At 41.0% G+C, this 15,129-nt stretch overlaps 1 protein-coding gene across 2 annotated transcripts in view; it reads left to right on the forward strand.

The window, feature by feature from the left end:
- Positions 1–15,129, forward strand: part of esr2b (estrogen receptor 2b) — a 289,048-nt gene that overhangs the window by 268,249 nt on the left and 5,670 nt on the right. For both annotated transcript variants that reach the window (XM_046062558.1, XM_046062559.1), the window contains 5 exons: positions 237–596; positions 3,849–3,987; positions 8,523–8,656; positions 12,705–12,888; positions 14,888–15,114. In XM_046062558.1, the coding sequence (XP_045918514.1) occupies positions 237–596; positions 3,849–3,987; positions 8,523–8,656; positions 12,705–12,888; positions 14,888–15,114 (1,044 nt within the window). The remainder of the gene's footprint in view (positions 1–236; positions 597–3,848; positions 3,988–8,522; positions 8,657–12,704; positions 12,889–14,887; positions 15,115–15,129) is intronic.

Consider the following 15,129-nt stretch of genomic DNA (forward strand, 5'->3'; position numbering starts at 1 on the left):
TTAAACGTCTTTGCACCCAAACCAGCTTCCACTCAGAGGTCTAGAAAGAGCCTGCTGCTAATAGTCGGGGAGTTTCCGATATATCTGTGTTTTTAAGAAAGATGAAAGTGGATTTATGTTTTTATCCTTGTTTTGAAGCTGCTGGTAGCCGATATTTAGTTTTATCACTTTGGATCACATGAAACAAGAACCATGTCACCTTACAGTCCAGTTCTCCTGCTGTCGTAATACACCAGGTGTAAGGCGTGAACGCTGCAGCTATCGAGGAGCCCGACACCGCCGTGGTGGACTCCAGCCTCGGGATCCCACAGGCAGGGGTTTGGTCCGGATGGGGCTTGGTTCTCGTGCCCAGCGGCATCTCCACCTTGAGGCTCCCCTTGCCCCGCTCACCTCCCTCCCTCAGGCGAACCATGTCCACCCCTCGGCCATGAGCCCAGAAGAGTTCATCTCCCGCATCATGGAGGCGGAGCCCCCTGAGATCTACCTCATGGAGGACATGAAGAAGCCCTTCACCGAGGCCAGCATGATGATGTCCCTCACCAACCTGGCAGACAAGGAACTGGTCCTCATGATCAGCTGGGCTAAAAAGATCCCTGGTAAGATCAAAGCTGTCAAGTCTAATCTTGAGATGAATCCTCATTGCATATTTTTCAGCTCATCCAATCTTGGAACCGTTTAATATGAATGTTCAACTGTGTGTCTCAGACTAAACTGGACATTGAATAGATTTTGTCCAGTAAGATTTTAAGTAAGTGTAGTTATGCTTTGTCTTTTCTTGAGCACAGTTTCAGTTGTAGCCTCTGTATGTAAAGGTTCAAAAACAAATCAGAGATTTTGTTAAATAAAACTAATTAACTGTTATTTAATAAAACAAATTAATTGTAAATGAAAAGCTAAATGTAATTGTTAATTAAATATTTAGTTGGTTCAAGATGAATATGTAAACTCCAGAGGCGCAACTGTAAAGTATTTTTTTTTCTGAATCAAGTTTAATTTCTTAAGATTAAATAATTAAAATTTTTAAATGTTAATAAATAAAACAGTGTTTTCCCTGACAAATGTTTTCGTTCAACTGACATTTCACCTTCTCCTTTTTTTAGACAACGTTTCTAATTCGTAGGATATAACCTAAAACTTCAATTAACAGCCGCCTGCCCCGTTTCCTGGCCTGGTGTGGGAACGCGTTTTAACAAATAAACGCAGGTCTCCATTAAACGCCTGGTCTGGTTTTTATAGAAGTTCTTTGGATGTATAAAACCTCCTAAACCCCGCGGTGTCGCCCGCTTTAGCTGCTTCTAAGCTGCTTAGATCGTGAATACAAATATTAATGTTTAAACACATGATCAATGTGTCAGTGTGGACATGCTGCACATCGTTACATCGGTTAGATTCTCCACAATCCAGTCGTTCAATTCATTTAACAAAAACAACGACCCCCCAAAGTCTAATTCTTAAAGATTTACCGGTGTAACCTGCATGGTAGGAGAGAAAATAATGCTGACTCCCGTTACCTTTGAAGCGCTCGTTCAGTCTGAATGTGTCCATTCCTGATTATTTATCTTCCTTTAGTCTGTGAGGGTCCACCAATCAAAAGAGTCAAAACAGTTTTTCATAAAAATTAATCCAAGTTATGAAACCTGTCATGTGAAGTGCTCTGTCTAACTTCTGCCACACGTCTCTCATCCTGCACCGTGTTGTTGGGTATGTTTGTTTTCCTTACCTTGTTTTCCTTACCTACAAAATAAAAGTGCATATACCGTCTGTCGGAGCTAGATCAAATGAATGACGGTCAATTCAGTGAATTTAGCTAATAAAAGCCCGGGCTATCTATCAAAGTTTTATGGTAATTATTAACCTTTTTATGTCTATAGTTAGAGGCTGCAATTAGTCTTTCTTGACTGACTGATCCAGTTTTTCTTTCTCCACTTCCCTATACCTTTTTATATGTTCTCCTCTCCTTTTCTTTCTTTCCCTCTGCTCTCCTCCTCTCAGCCAGTGTTCATCCCAGCAGGTGACTTCCCAGGAGACCATTTTCCCAGATTTTTTTTCTGTACTCAGACAGAAGTGAAAATGAGTGTGCATTGTCTGCTTTATAAAAGACCTCAGAAAGCACAGACAGGTGAGCAAGGAGCTGTCAGGCAAAATACATAGTGGCTTTTCAATGATGTCATTGTAGTTACAACTACTACTGTAGCGGTGCTTTTTGAGATTACATGCATTTCTGTTTCTGTCTATAACTCATAATGGCTGGCTAATTTTAAAAGCTTAATTCACTGTAGTAGTTTCAACATACTTTTTAAGATCGGGGAGAAGATAGATATTAATTTGATCTTTGTGCGTTCAGTATAAAATGGGCTAAATGTATTTAGTTTGGGAAAACTATCTAGCATAGCTCTCTGTAATATGTTTAACCTAGCTTAGAACAATGACTAGAAAGAGGGAGAAACAGCTGGGTTTGAGTGAGGAAAGTGTGCAAAGACAGCAAACCTCTTGATGAAGACGGGACTCCTGAGATACCAGCTATAACTGTTCAGTCAAGAAAGTACAAGTTAAATACTCATTAAACCACAAAGTCCTGTTTTCTGTTTGCTTTAGAGTTGTTGGAAGGCACCTTGTCCCCTGCTTCCAGTCTTGCTTTAATCTCTTTACTGAGTGCACACAAATTAAACTGATGTCATTGTTTGTCAGTGTTGGAGTATTCCTTTTTAAATAAACTCCTTCATCATAAAGGTAAACATAAGAGACAGTGGGAATAGTTATTTTTTACTCGTTTGATAGAAGCTAGCAGTTCCCTCTTGCTCCCAGTCTTTTTGCTAAGCTAGGCTAAACATATCTTATCCCATGTCTTTACCGAAATACATTTCAATCAAAAGTGCACAATAGGTCAGTACACAGAAATGCAACAATGATTTTTTTCAACATACAAAGACAACTTTAATTGCTGATGGTTAAATGCAGTTCCTGTGTATCCTGTTTCTGTTTCTCTTTCTGTGGCACCTTTTTTTCTCTTCATGTTGTGTTTTGCACTTTAGGCTTTGATTCCAAGAGTGGTGGGGAAAGTGGTGCTACAGTCATTCAGGCAAATTCAGAAAGGGGGGTGGTTGAGCGTGAGGTGTTTGTCATGTGACTCGTTAACGTCACCTGTGTAGCTTACCTACCTGTAAACCAGACCGAATCACTGAATCCTGATGAAAGCAGCACTGTCAATTAAAACCGCACTGAAGCTTTAGATGTGCATCAGTCTGAGTGAGTATCAGTCCAAACGAACATGTACCTCTGTAGACCAACTGCACAGTTTTCTCTGTAGTCACAAAGAGAGGGTTGTGAAAACAAAGACCACTGGCAGCAGCTGCTGCAGAAATGTGTCTTTGTCGGTCTGTTTCATGGAAATTAAGTATCATCTGTCATGTGACCGCTGAAACTCAAATCACTTGTCATAATCTTAAATTTGCTGATTTATTTTCCAGTCTTGGCGTCTTTTGCAACAATGTTCATGTAGTCTTTTGTCTAAATAATTGGCAATACCTCACAGTTCTTCTTGTCCAAAGGAATCGACTAAAAGACTAACTAGGAAAAGCAAGAGCAGAGAAATGTATTGATGCACTGAGTACTTTATCTTACTCGTCTCTTCATCCATAAAGTTTTCACCATGTTGGGGGGAAATTTTTACACTGGGTTTTGTATCCCCAGTCTGTAAAAGCTTTTTTCATTCTGAGGTGAATTTATCCTGTAAATATGCTCCTGCAACTAATAATATGCTTCTGAATCCAGGCAGAATATGGACACGAGGGGTAGGTTAATTCCTGGTCTAAAGCTAGACTATTTGTCTCTGTTTGGTATGTTGTCAGGCTTTGTGGACCTGAGTCTAGCCGACCAGATCCACCTGCTGAAGTGCTGCTGGCTAGAGATCCTGATGTTGGGCCTGATGTGGAGGTCGGTGGATTACCCTGGAAAACTCATCTTCTCTCCAGACTTCAAACTCAACAGGTGAGCAGGCTTGGAAATGTTTATACCTTCTGTTATAAATGGCACAATGGCTGTTTTGTGAGGAGGGGAGGGAGTTGAAAGAGACATTGGACATCACTGTCTGCAACATATATCAGATTTGAAATTTGTTTCCAAATGAGACCAAAAGAGAATTCTTCTACAGTTCTCCTTAAGAAGTCAAGAACCCACATTTGAGCTGAAAATAACATTGTCATTTGTTATGACTCTAAAGGCTTTAATGAAGTTGTTCATGGCCAGTGTGCAGGTTTAGAATCATTGGGTAATGTTTTTGTGAGACAGGCTCTTCTGCTCCCACATACTAAGGCTTGTTGTGTGTTTCAGATTTCCATGAAATGTTTTGCAGTCTCTTTGCTTTCTAGGAAAAAAGCTATTATTGTGAAACATCTGCTAGAAGTGTTGAATTTCATTAATAGCGTTACCTCGAGTTCAGCAAGGTAGAATCAATGAACAGAAACACTGTTCTTACTCACTAAGTAATTCAAATAAAGAAACTCAGAGTAGCAGGATATGTAGGTCTGTGGTGGAAAATGGGTAAATGCTTTTATTCAAGGACTGTACTTGAGCAAATTTCTGAGGAGGTACCTGTGTTTTCTGGTCCATTTTCTGGTGCTTCACACAAAAGGAAATATTTGAGTACTCTTTGAAAGCTGTAATCACTAAATATTTTGCAAAATTAGATTGTATTTGTAATACATTCAGCTACACGGCATATAAAGTAGTAGCTTCACCATGACTAGCTTCAACAGTAAATTGCTTTAATAAATTAATAATATAATACAAGGAGCCCTCTGCTGCATGATGAGCACTATAGGTTTTGATACCTAGCAGAAATTTTTGTACTTTTGAATGAAAATGTTTTACTTACAGTATTTTAAGGTTATTGTAGGTGAGATACTTCAGAAGCTGTCTAAAAATCAAATTAAACGTTAATGTATCAGATTTTTATTTTTTTTTAAGTATAATTTCCACATAAAAATCCTTAGGGAAGGCATCTACTCCTTCTTGCTCATTACGGTTTCCAGAATCTATCAATATGAGCAATTAATTAATTTCTAAAGTTTTCCTGCTGGACACAAGATGTCTCCTTCACTGTAAAGTCTACTCTGTGTCTGTGCACTTGCAGCTTGAAGTTTCTACATCACACTTTTATAAGTTGCAAATTGGATTAGGATTGGCTTCCAAATTATTTTCTAATGTCTCAAATCATGCTCATAGGTTTATTGCAGGTACATTTTTACATACATATCCAACGAAGGTTGAGGTCAAGGGCAACTGGACTTGGTTGAAGATACTAGAAGACTCATCCAAGAGACTTCTTCAGTTCTGACTGACTGGTAGGGAAACTCAGCTGGATCGTTGATACCGCTGGTGGTAAGTTCCCCTGGCCGTGGTAACGACTGTCGTCATGGTCGTTAGAGCCACCCAAGTCTGAACGACCATCGTTGGCAACTTCACCTGAGGCCAAGAGGAAATGCTTATTCAGTTTCCAATCGACTGAGAGAACCAACAAGCAGTAAGGCAAAATCAAACCCTGCGCTCTGTGACCAAGTGATGTCCTTTAGCTTTAGTCCTAAAACTCGTAGCCAAATTGAACTTAGTTATGATCATTTAACTTGCGTTCATTAGTTCTCGCATTCCCAAATTGTTTCCACAACAACTAAATTCACATTGAACTCCATTATTCTCATTGATTGCATCCTGGTTGTTTAATCATCATTGTTTTTATGTGTTTGGTATATTTAACTTCACTTGGTGTCTGTGTGTACTGTTTAAATCCAGGTCACTGGTTGGAGGATTCACAACTTTGATATGAGACTGACTGATTTAATTGATTTAAAACGATTAAGCAATTATTTAACTGATCACTAGTAAAGAATTGTGTAATTATTAGCTATACCCAAGGAGTCCTAAAGCCTTGGGTGGACAGCAAAGTTTGGGTAGTGCCCCAAAACGACATGATATTTCCGATTATTAATATTAATAACCATCAGTAGGTACACTACAAGGGTGAACTGCTCTTTCTGAATGTGAGTCTCGTGTGCAGCTGCTGTGTTTATTACACCAGTGATGGTGGTTACAGTGTAATCTTCCCACATTGATACGCCCTGAAGATGAGCTGACATCACATCCCATCAGACCTTGAAACTGTGAAGATATCAGCAACATTTGCTGCAGATAAATCTCTAGTTCTTTTGGACTGCCAGCTTATTTTCTTGCCAAAAATCTTATTATCACTTGCTGTTCCCTTCCACGCTGACCTTCAACTTTGGCCAGACAACAGTTGGCTGTTTCTGGTACTTCTGTTCACCCTTTGTATTCATGGTAAACACACTGGACTGCCGCTTCACCAGCAGTCTGGATTTTCTAATGAACCCCAGTAAACTTACTCCTGTCGTTTGTCAGCTGTACCTGTAGTTCACAAAACATTTAAAAAGGTGGTGTGGTAGTAGTAAAATGATAATGGTTACAGTCGCTACCCAGAGCAGTTGAGAAAGGAGAAGTAGGATTTATTCCCTTTCCAAAACCTAAAATGAATCCAGAAAAATGTAGGCTGTCGATCGATCCTAATGTAATGTTAGTTAGCTAATGCTAACTAACATACTACTGAATGTAACGTTATGTAACCTTAACCGTACATGCCATGTTGGCCAATCGGAGCCTTAGAAAACGTAAACAAAGCAGGCAGTGGCAATGACTACTGAACTGCACAATCTGACCTCAAACACAGCGGATAACGGCGCAAGGCAAAGTGTTTACACGACAACAGTGGAACCGGCGTTTCTTTAATTCATCACCCTGACAGGGGTTTTCAAAAATGTTCGGTTTCAGTGACCTGATACTGTTTCCGTGTGGACGAACGGCCAAACCGTGTGGAAAAAGTCACGGTTTTGAAAATACCTGTGTTGGGTTAGACAGGTTGGAGGTAAAATATCTGTAAGGAGCTAACTTAATCTGCTGACTGTGACAATTCCATTATAATGAACTGTTTGTGCCCTTTTGCAGTTTTAATTGCTGGAGTAACATTTTTGTTGCTGAAACGGGACGAAATAGTGCATTTGTTGGGGACTACTTTCAGTTGCGGATGAATCCACATGTGGTGCTCTAGTGAGTCTTTGGGGCAGCAGGACGGTGTGTTCGTACTGAGTCATACTGATTGATGTGTTAATAGTTTTTGGACAACAAAGGAGCTCTACGGCCCAGAGGAAGACGATATATCAGGCTGTGATGCATACATTGCTTGTTAATGGCGATATTCATTGTTGGTTTTGGTCTTGGTTTGTTGATGAGGAGCAGCAGTAAGAGTAAATTTAAATAAGGACAATAGAAACAGTCTTTCTTCCTCGATTGGTGGGTTGAGTAGTGTTTGACCTCTCTTCCTCCACTACCACGGAAACTATCACTATAGGCTTAGGTTAACCTTGGTGTGTTTTCATAACACAGCCTTATTTTTCTCTGTGGAGTGGTCCCCCTTAGCCTGTGGTAGCCCTTTCTCCTTGGACAGCTCAGGAAAACATCCTGGATGCAAATCCATCCATCCTCACTCAACCAGAGGCTCAAACAGCCAGAAAGTAGTCACTTTCTAACTTCCCCCCTGTAAAGGACTCTCCCTCTCTGCCCTTTGGGTCTCCTCTCATTTTCTCTCTGTCACATATTGTTAACCATTCTCACATTCACTTTAATCAGCCTCTTGTTTTTAATTTTTTCACTCACTGTTCTTGTTTGAATTACAGCTTCAGAAGATGAAACAGATTTTTAGGTGTGAATCACCTAGTTGGGAGGCGTTTGCTGTTGAATTTGTCGGAGGTGATAAGTTTGGGAAGATAATTGGGCTAATGTTTTTGTAGCCAATCAACACTCAGAATATGTTTTTGGGAACAGATGTGATGAGTGTCTCCAGTTCACTGCAAACATTTGCATCACAGTGGTAGTGGTAGTGTTTTTTTTTCATCTTTGTGTCAGCGTTTGATTTATTGATTTGCTGTCAATTTCAATGCTTTGGAAATAAATTGCTTTTCCCACCTTTAATGCCAGGTGTAAATAAAGTGGCCTTTATACACAGACATTTTGTGAGTAGTAATAAAAGTAAATATAGCAGTAGAGATAAAGGATAAAGAACAGAGCCTGGCTGGACTTTCTCCTCTCTTCCCCATGGTCTTTTTTTCTATAGATGTTCTGAAAGGCAAAGTACAGGACAGGAATATTCTGGTGATCTAAATAGTTGTCTCTCCTGTGTTTATGAATTAAACCCTTCTCAAAACTATTTTCTAACTGTGAAGTCAAGAATTGAAGTCAAAAATTCAGATCAGACTTAGAAATGGAGCACCAGAATATTTGTGTCTCTCTCAATCCTGACCTGTATCTCTTCTGTCTTCCATTTCCTTTTTCATTTTTAAAAATATGTATGATTCTTCTCTCTTCGCCCTCTGTTTTTATCAATTTTTTTTTTCCTCTTGCCTTTCCAAATCTCTCCTCCTTTTCTCTTCAGTTTGACTTTTTTTCCTCTGTCTCTGTAGGGAGGAGGGACAGTGTGTTGAGGGCTTCATGGAGATTTTCGACATGCTGCTTGCAGCCACCTCCCGGTTTCGTGAGCTGAAGCTTCAGAGGGAGGAGTACGTCTGTCTGAAGGCCATGATCCTCCTCAACTCCAGTGAGTTTTCTTGCCGCAGACAAACCGCAGCCTTCACTTTAACCAGACACAAGTGTTTTTTAGCTGGAAGATGAATAACATTAATTAGCTGCAGCCGATGTTTGTCATTTGAACTGGTTCATAAGCCTGCTGCATAAATCTAACGTTTACAAGGACAGATAAAAGGCTTGATTTAAGAGATTTGTTTGTATCAGAGTTGAACATATCAGGGTATTTTGCAAAACGGGAACCCAACCTTCCCCATGTTGTTTTAATAACTGGTTACTAAATCCTTGTGCTTGTGGATTATTTGACATAAACTACCTTTTTATTATTGAGTGTTCCGTGCATTTGAAATCAAACAAGCACTGATCTTGCCCGTGGCATTACAGCAACTTGTTGAATTGATACAAAGCCCTAATATTTCCGGAGTTTTTTTAAATAAATCAGCACCAATGTCTTTCACAAAGCTTATTTTCAAACAAATCTGAATTAAACCTATGAATACATGCTATATATACTATTAAAAAATAACTAATACACAGTTTGGCAGCTTGCGGGGTGCAAGTTTGAAGTATTTCACGGATTTAAAGTTTGTGGAAGTCGTGCATCTAGAGTGGGACAATACATGTGATTTTTCAACTGTGTAAATAACCTTTTTAAGTAGTGTACTACTCCAGGGTTGCACCCTCCACTCTTTGGATGTAATTTCATTAAAACTAGGTGATCCTCCCACAAAAGTTGGATTGGCAGAACTTTCAGCCTGTTTGAAAAGATTCTGGATGAAATGACCTGTGAAGATTGAGTTTATTGCTGCAGGCCGTTTGTTTTTTAAACTTTCATGTGTTCCCGGCGGGTCAGAGTGCCCCACCCCCACCCGGCGCTGCCAGCAGCCACTGTACAGGTTTCATTGAGGTGACCGACCTCTCTGCATGTCCTCGCAGAGTTAAACAAAGCTCCTCCTTAACACACTCGCACACAGGGTTCTGTGCCAGACCCTGTTCCCTCTGTTGACTCCGCTCCAGCTCCACTGCAGCTGGGGTGGGAAAAAAAAGAACAAATTGTGAAAGAAGTGAAAGAGAACAGGAAGGAATTTTAGAATTATGTATTTGGACAGAGGGAACGTGATGGCTCAACTGCTCAGTCTGTCCCGGTGGTGGGTGTCCAGGGTGATCTACAGCGTCTCTTCTCTACTGCCCCCTAGTGTTACTTCTGGATGTCCATCACAATGTCATTAAGGGTCTTTTATGAGCCGGACTGAAGATGTTTACGAGTGTTGGTTACTGTTTCATTGAAGAAACGCAGCTTTTAACAAGTAAATGGTTTTTAAATTAACTTTGTGTAAATGTCACAACTTGGATTGGGTTGTGGTGCCGTATAAACTCAGAAAAGAAATGTCCTCTCACTTTTTCAGGAAAATCAACATGTGTAAATATTTGTGTGAACATAAAAAGATTCATCAACTAAGACATATAAACTGAATTAAGATTCAGAGACATGCGACTAACAGAAATTGAAAAATGTGCCCCTGAACAAAGGGAGGTCAAAATCAAAAGTAACCGTCAGTATCTGGTGCGGCCACCAGCTGCATAAAGTACTGCAGTGCATCTCCTCCTCATCAGCTGCACCAGATTTGCCAGTTCTTGCTGTGAGATGTTATCTTCCGCTGAGGCACATGCATGTTCCCGGACATTTCTGGGCCGGAATGGGCCTAGCCCTCAAGGTCTGACATGAGGGAGGAGGATATCTTCCCTGTAAATCCCAGCGTTAGTCCAACCATCATCCTGGTGAGTCAATACCGCGTCAGTCAAGAGAACCTTTTGCCAGTCCTGTATGGTGTAACGAAAGTAGGTTGGTGCCCATAGGTTTCCAGTGATGTCTGTTAAGGACCCGCCTTATAACAGGCCTACAAGCCCTCAGTCCAGCCTCTCTCAGCCTGTTGCGGACAGTCTGAGCACTGATGGAAGGATTGTGCACTCCTGGTGTAACTCGGGCAGTTGTTGTTGGCATCCTGTCCCTGTTCTGCAGTGGAGATGTTCTGATGTACCGATCCTGTGCGGGTCTTGTTACACATGATCTGCCACTGCGAGGACGATCAGCTGTCTTTCCGGTTTCCCTGTACGGACATTGCAATTTATTGCCCTGGCCACAATTGCAGTTGTCAAGCCTCCTCGCAGCATGTCTAAGGCACGTTCATGCAGATGAGCCGGGACCCTGGGCATCTTTCTTTTGGTGTTTTTCAGAGTCAGTAAAGAAGTCTCTCAAGTTTTTATATCTGTAACCCTAATTGGCTACTGCTGTTAAGCGTAGTTCGCACTACACCATTTTAAGCCTGATTTGCCGGTCAGCGAGCTCGGTGATAGTCAGGCTGTGAAAACGGCTCACCGACACATTTGTCACACCAGATATCTAGCATGCCAAATATCTGGAGGACATCCGCATCCAGCCAATGAGAGCTGGCAGAGCAGGCAGCTACTTATCACCGCGAAACCCTTTTTACTCCCCTTCAGCTCTGTCAGACAATCCCTGCTACCTGCGTGTGTTAATCCATCCTTTCACCCAGATTCTTTTTCTTAATCAGATTCTTTGTCTAATAACAAACAGCTGTTTTGTGTGCAGGTTCGCCTCATTTCCCGTTTCACATTTCACGCGTGTTTTCGTGGTTTGGAGACCAGCTGTCTGTGACGCAGCTGGTGTAGAGTGTGTGTGTGTGTGTGTGTGTACGTACGTAACTGTCACCGATCAGTCACGTAGTGTGAACGCCACACCGACTTCAAGATTCGCGTCACAAGACGGCAAGTTGTGTAGTGTGAACGGCACGGCCATCGCCCGATGCTGAAAGTCGTGTAGTCTGCACGAGCCTTTAGTGTCTTAAAGACTCATTGTTTACAACCTTTACAATAAAGTTCTGTGAAGTTATTTGGATGTTTACAGAATCATCTTTGAAAAACAGTCTCCTGAAAAGGGACGTTTCTTTTTTTTGCTGAGTTTATAATCTCTTTCCATGCACAATACAGGAAATATCATGTGTGTGGGGCTGTATTAGCCCACTCTGTTAGGCCGTGGCTTGGAAACCGGTGGGTCTCCGGATCGAGTCCAGCTCGAACCAATGCTGAACTGCTCCCGTGTGCCGTATGATAGCAGCCCACTGCTCCTAAATAGGATGGGTGAAATGCAGAGAACTAATTTCCCCTTCCCTTTTTGGGGGCGGCAGTAGCTCAGTCCGTAAGGATTAGGCCGGGTCACCGGTTCAAATCCAGGACTAGTAGCTGGAGAGGTGCCAGTTCACCTCCTGGGCACTGCCGAAGGAGGCCTTGAGCAAGCCCCTGAACCCCCAACTGCTCGGGGCGCCCCGCACTGAGTGGCAGCCCCCTCACTCTGACATCTCTCCGTGTGTTGCTATAGGTCCTGTTTGTGCATGCGCGTGTCTTCCAGACCTGTGTGTAAATACTAACATAATAATAACAGAGTGAAAACATTGAATTTCTCCTCACGGGATTAACAGAAGTCTATCTTCTAAAGCAGGTAGTATATGGTTAATGTTACACTATGTAATAATCCAGTGCTTCAAAGTGATGGTATGAGGTAGTTTTTGCCTGTGAACAAAAGTCACACACAGCTAATTGTGGTAATTAATGAAAATAGCCCAATATTAATACAAGAGAAGACTACTCTTTGTATTGCCCCTCTGGCAGTGAGACTCAAAGATGGCGATATTAGCTGATTGGCCAGTCTTGAGATGTTTGAATATCGCTCATGCCCAGAAGATGATTGCTAATTAATTAGCTTACCTTTCCACTAGCTACACTATCAGGCCAAAATTTTCCTTTGACCATCACAAACTAATGGCTGGATTTTAGTTCTTGGTCTCCAGAAGAAGTTGTTTTCGTAGCTCAATCCTCAGTCATGTCCAACACAATCTAAAGGAGGTTTTATGTGATCATTCTTACATTTTATGTGCACTGTACAATAATCAAAATTGGCCCTACACTTTGGCACGTTATTAGTTTACCTGTAAAAACGATAAGAGTGTGTGCTTGGTAAAATGTTGCTATGTTGTGTGTTGCAGATCTGTGTACGAGCTCCCCTCAGACAGCTGAAGAGCTGGAGAGCAGGAACAAGCTGCTGCGTCTGCTGGACTCTGTGATTGATGCTCTGGTCTGGGCCATTTCCAAACTTGGCTTGTCGACCCAGCAGCAGACTCTGCGCCTCGGACACCTCACCATGCTGCTGTCCCACATCCGCCACGTCAGGTAAAGCCATAGACGTCAGGGAATCATGAAACCGCAGCAGAATCCAGAGGAGAAAATGGAAAAAACACACACGTTCAGATATTTACAGACAAGCCAGTTTCTGTCTTCTTTATCAGTACGTTCAGAAACATACACCTACATTAATGCTTGTGTGTGCAACAGGAATATGTACACCAAACTTGACATTTGGTCGCTTACAGAGAACACTTGATGTAACAGTTCTTGAAGGATGGAGACCTATCCATCATTTATGAACTGTAACTTTCAATTATTTTGATTATTATGATTTAAAAATTTTAGATAAACAATTTAACACCTGGTATACAGAGAATGAGCTGTTTCCTAACATCTCCACATCCTGCTAAATAAAGCCAACAGCTTGAAACATCAATCAAAACTCTGTCAAGATCTGTAAGACTTCTGTGACTCCTGGACCCCGTTTCAGAAAGCGGGATTAGTGAAAATTCTGAGAATGTTAAGCCAGAGATGAGGGAAACGTTTCAGAGAGCGAGATCAGATAATCCCTGGATCAGTAACTGGCAGTTCCTCCCTAACTCCTGCCCTCCTGCGGAGCCTGAGGCGGCTGTCTGACACACAGTTTCATTTCCTCATTCATTCTGTGTATCAAAGCACATATCTGAACCCATTTACATCTTTAAAAGCTTTAAAATCCCGTTTAGATAGGCTATTACTTTTTTACCCAAACATGATCTTGAACATGACCTCTTTTATGATCAATCTGTCAGCGATGTAAGGACAGATCTCCGCACATCGTGGATTTATCCTCAGCCCACAATAAAATCTATGTCCGTCTTTAATGCTGTGACTTTGTGGACAGTTGCACTGAAAACACTTACTGTGTGCTACGTTATTGCAGTAATCAGTGTTTAATATGTAGGCTAACCTATAAAACTGATCAATGAACAGTAATCTTTCATATTGTAGTTGCACTGATTGGAACATTCGTAGTTATGTGTTTTGTCAGCATTAATAAAATACGTTTTAGAGCCCGCCTTGGTCCGCATTGGCATGCATTCATATTTTTAGTTCCACCCGAATCGTAGTATCGGAGCTCCATTGATGAGGCTTTTTTTTCATCCCCACGCACACGCTTCAGTCAGGCTCAACATACTCAGAGATGATTGAACCTATTCTGATCAGCTGTTCTGGAACCGTAGTTTCCTACCTCAGGCTCAATCAACCCAGAGCTCAGGGATAAGTCTGCTTAAGCCTGCTTTCTGAAACAGGGCTCTGGGATTCACAAACAGTCAGTTTTTAAAGCTCATTGGATGATAATAATAATTCCAAACACAATTTTGAAAATTTTATTTGGATATAAAATTTAGTATTTATTTTTTTAACTAAATTAACTTAAATATTAAATGATTTAATGATTTAAAATTGTAATTATTTTAATTATTTTAAAATGTAAAAAAACTAAAATTGAAAAACTATGTACTAAGTAGTTTAAAAATTGAAATAAATGCATGTTTACGTAATTTATGTGTAAGAGGAAAACACCAGTGTCTAGGTCCGTAACACCATCAGTTACTAATATTAAGTGACACTATGTACAGTTAGCTGGAACAGCTGATATATTTGCTGTTTCTACACACCTCCAGCTGAAACTAAAGTAGAGTCAAAAGCTTGAAATAACAACCATAACTGTCAGGATCTGTGAGACTTGGCTTTTTTATCAATAACTGTAACCCCTGGGGCTTTGAAATCTTTATGAAGCCCATTGGATAATAATTCCAAAAACAAATTTGCAAATTTTAATTATTTGTCTTTTAAAGGTATTACAATTTTAAAAGGTATAAACTTTTTTTTCATTATTAAATTGTGATTGTTTAAAGTTTTTCCTAAATTAAAGCCAAAAGTTTGAAAGACAAAGCTTAACTCCATCATGATCTGCGAGACTTGGCTTTTTTTTAAATCAGTGTCTGTAAAAATCTTTCTGCTCTGTCAGCTTGACTTATTGTCTTTTCTTGCTCTACAGTAACAAAGGCATGGATCATCTGTCCACCATGAAGAGGAAGAATGTGGTGCTAGTGTACGACCTCCTCCTGGAGATGCTGGACGCCAACACATCCAGCAGCGGCAGTCAACCATCGTCCTCGCCGAGCTCTGACACTTATTCCGACCAGCACCAGTACCCCCAGCCTCCGTCTCACCTACAGCCGGACTCAGACCAGACCGGCGCTGACCACACCACTGTGCCTCCACATGAACCTGCTGAAG

This window comes from Micropterus dolomieu, linkage group LG11 (assembly GCF_021292245.1).
Source record: "Micropterus dolomieu isolate WLL.071019.BEF.003 ecotype Adirondacks linkage group LG11, ASM2129224v1, whole genome shotgun sequence".
Lineage (NCBI taxonomy): Eukaryota > Metazoa > Chordata > Actinopteri > Centrarchiformes > Centrarchidae > Micropterus > Micropterus dolomieu.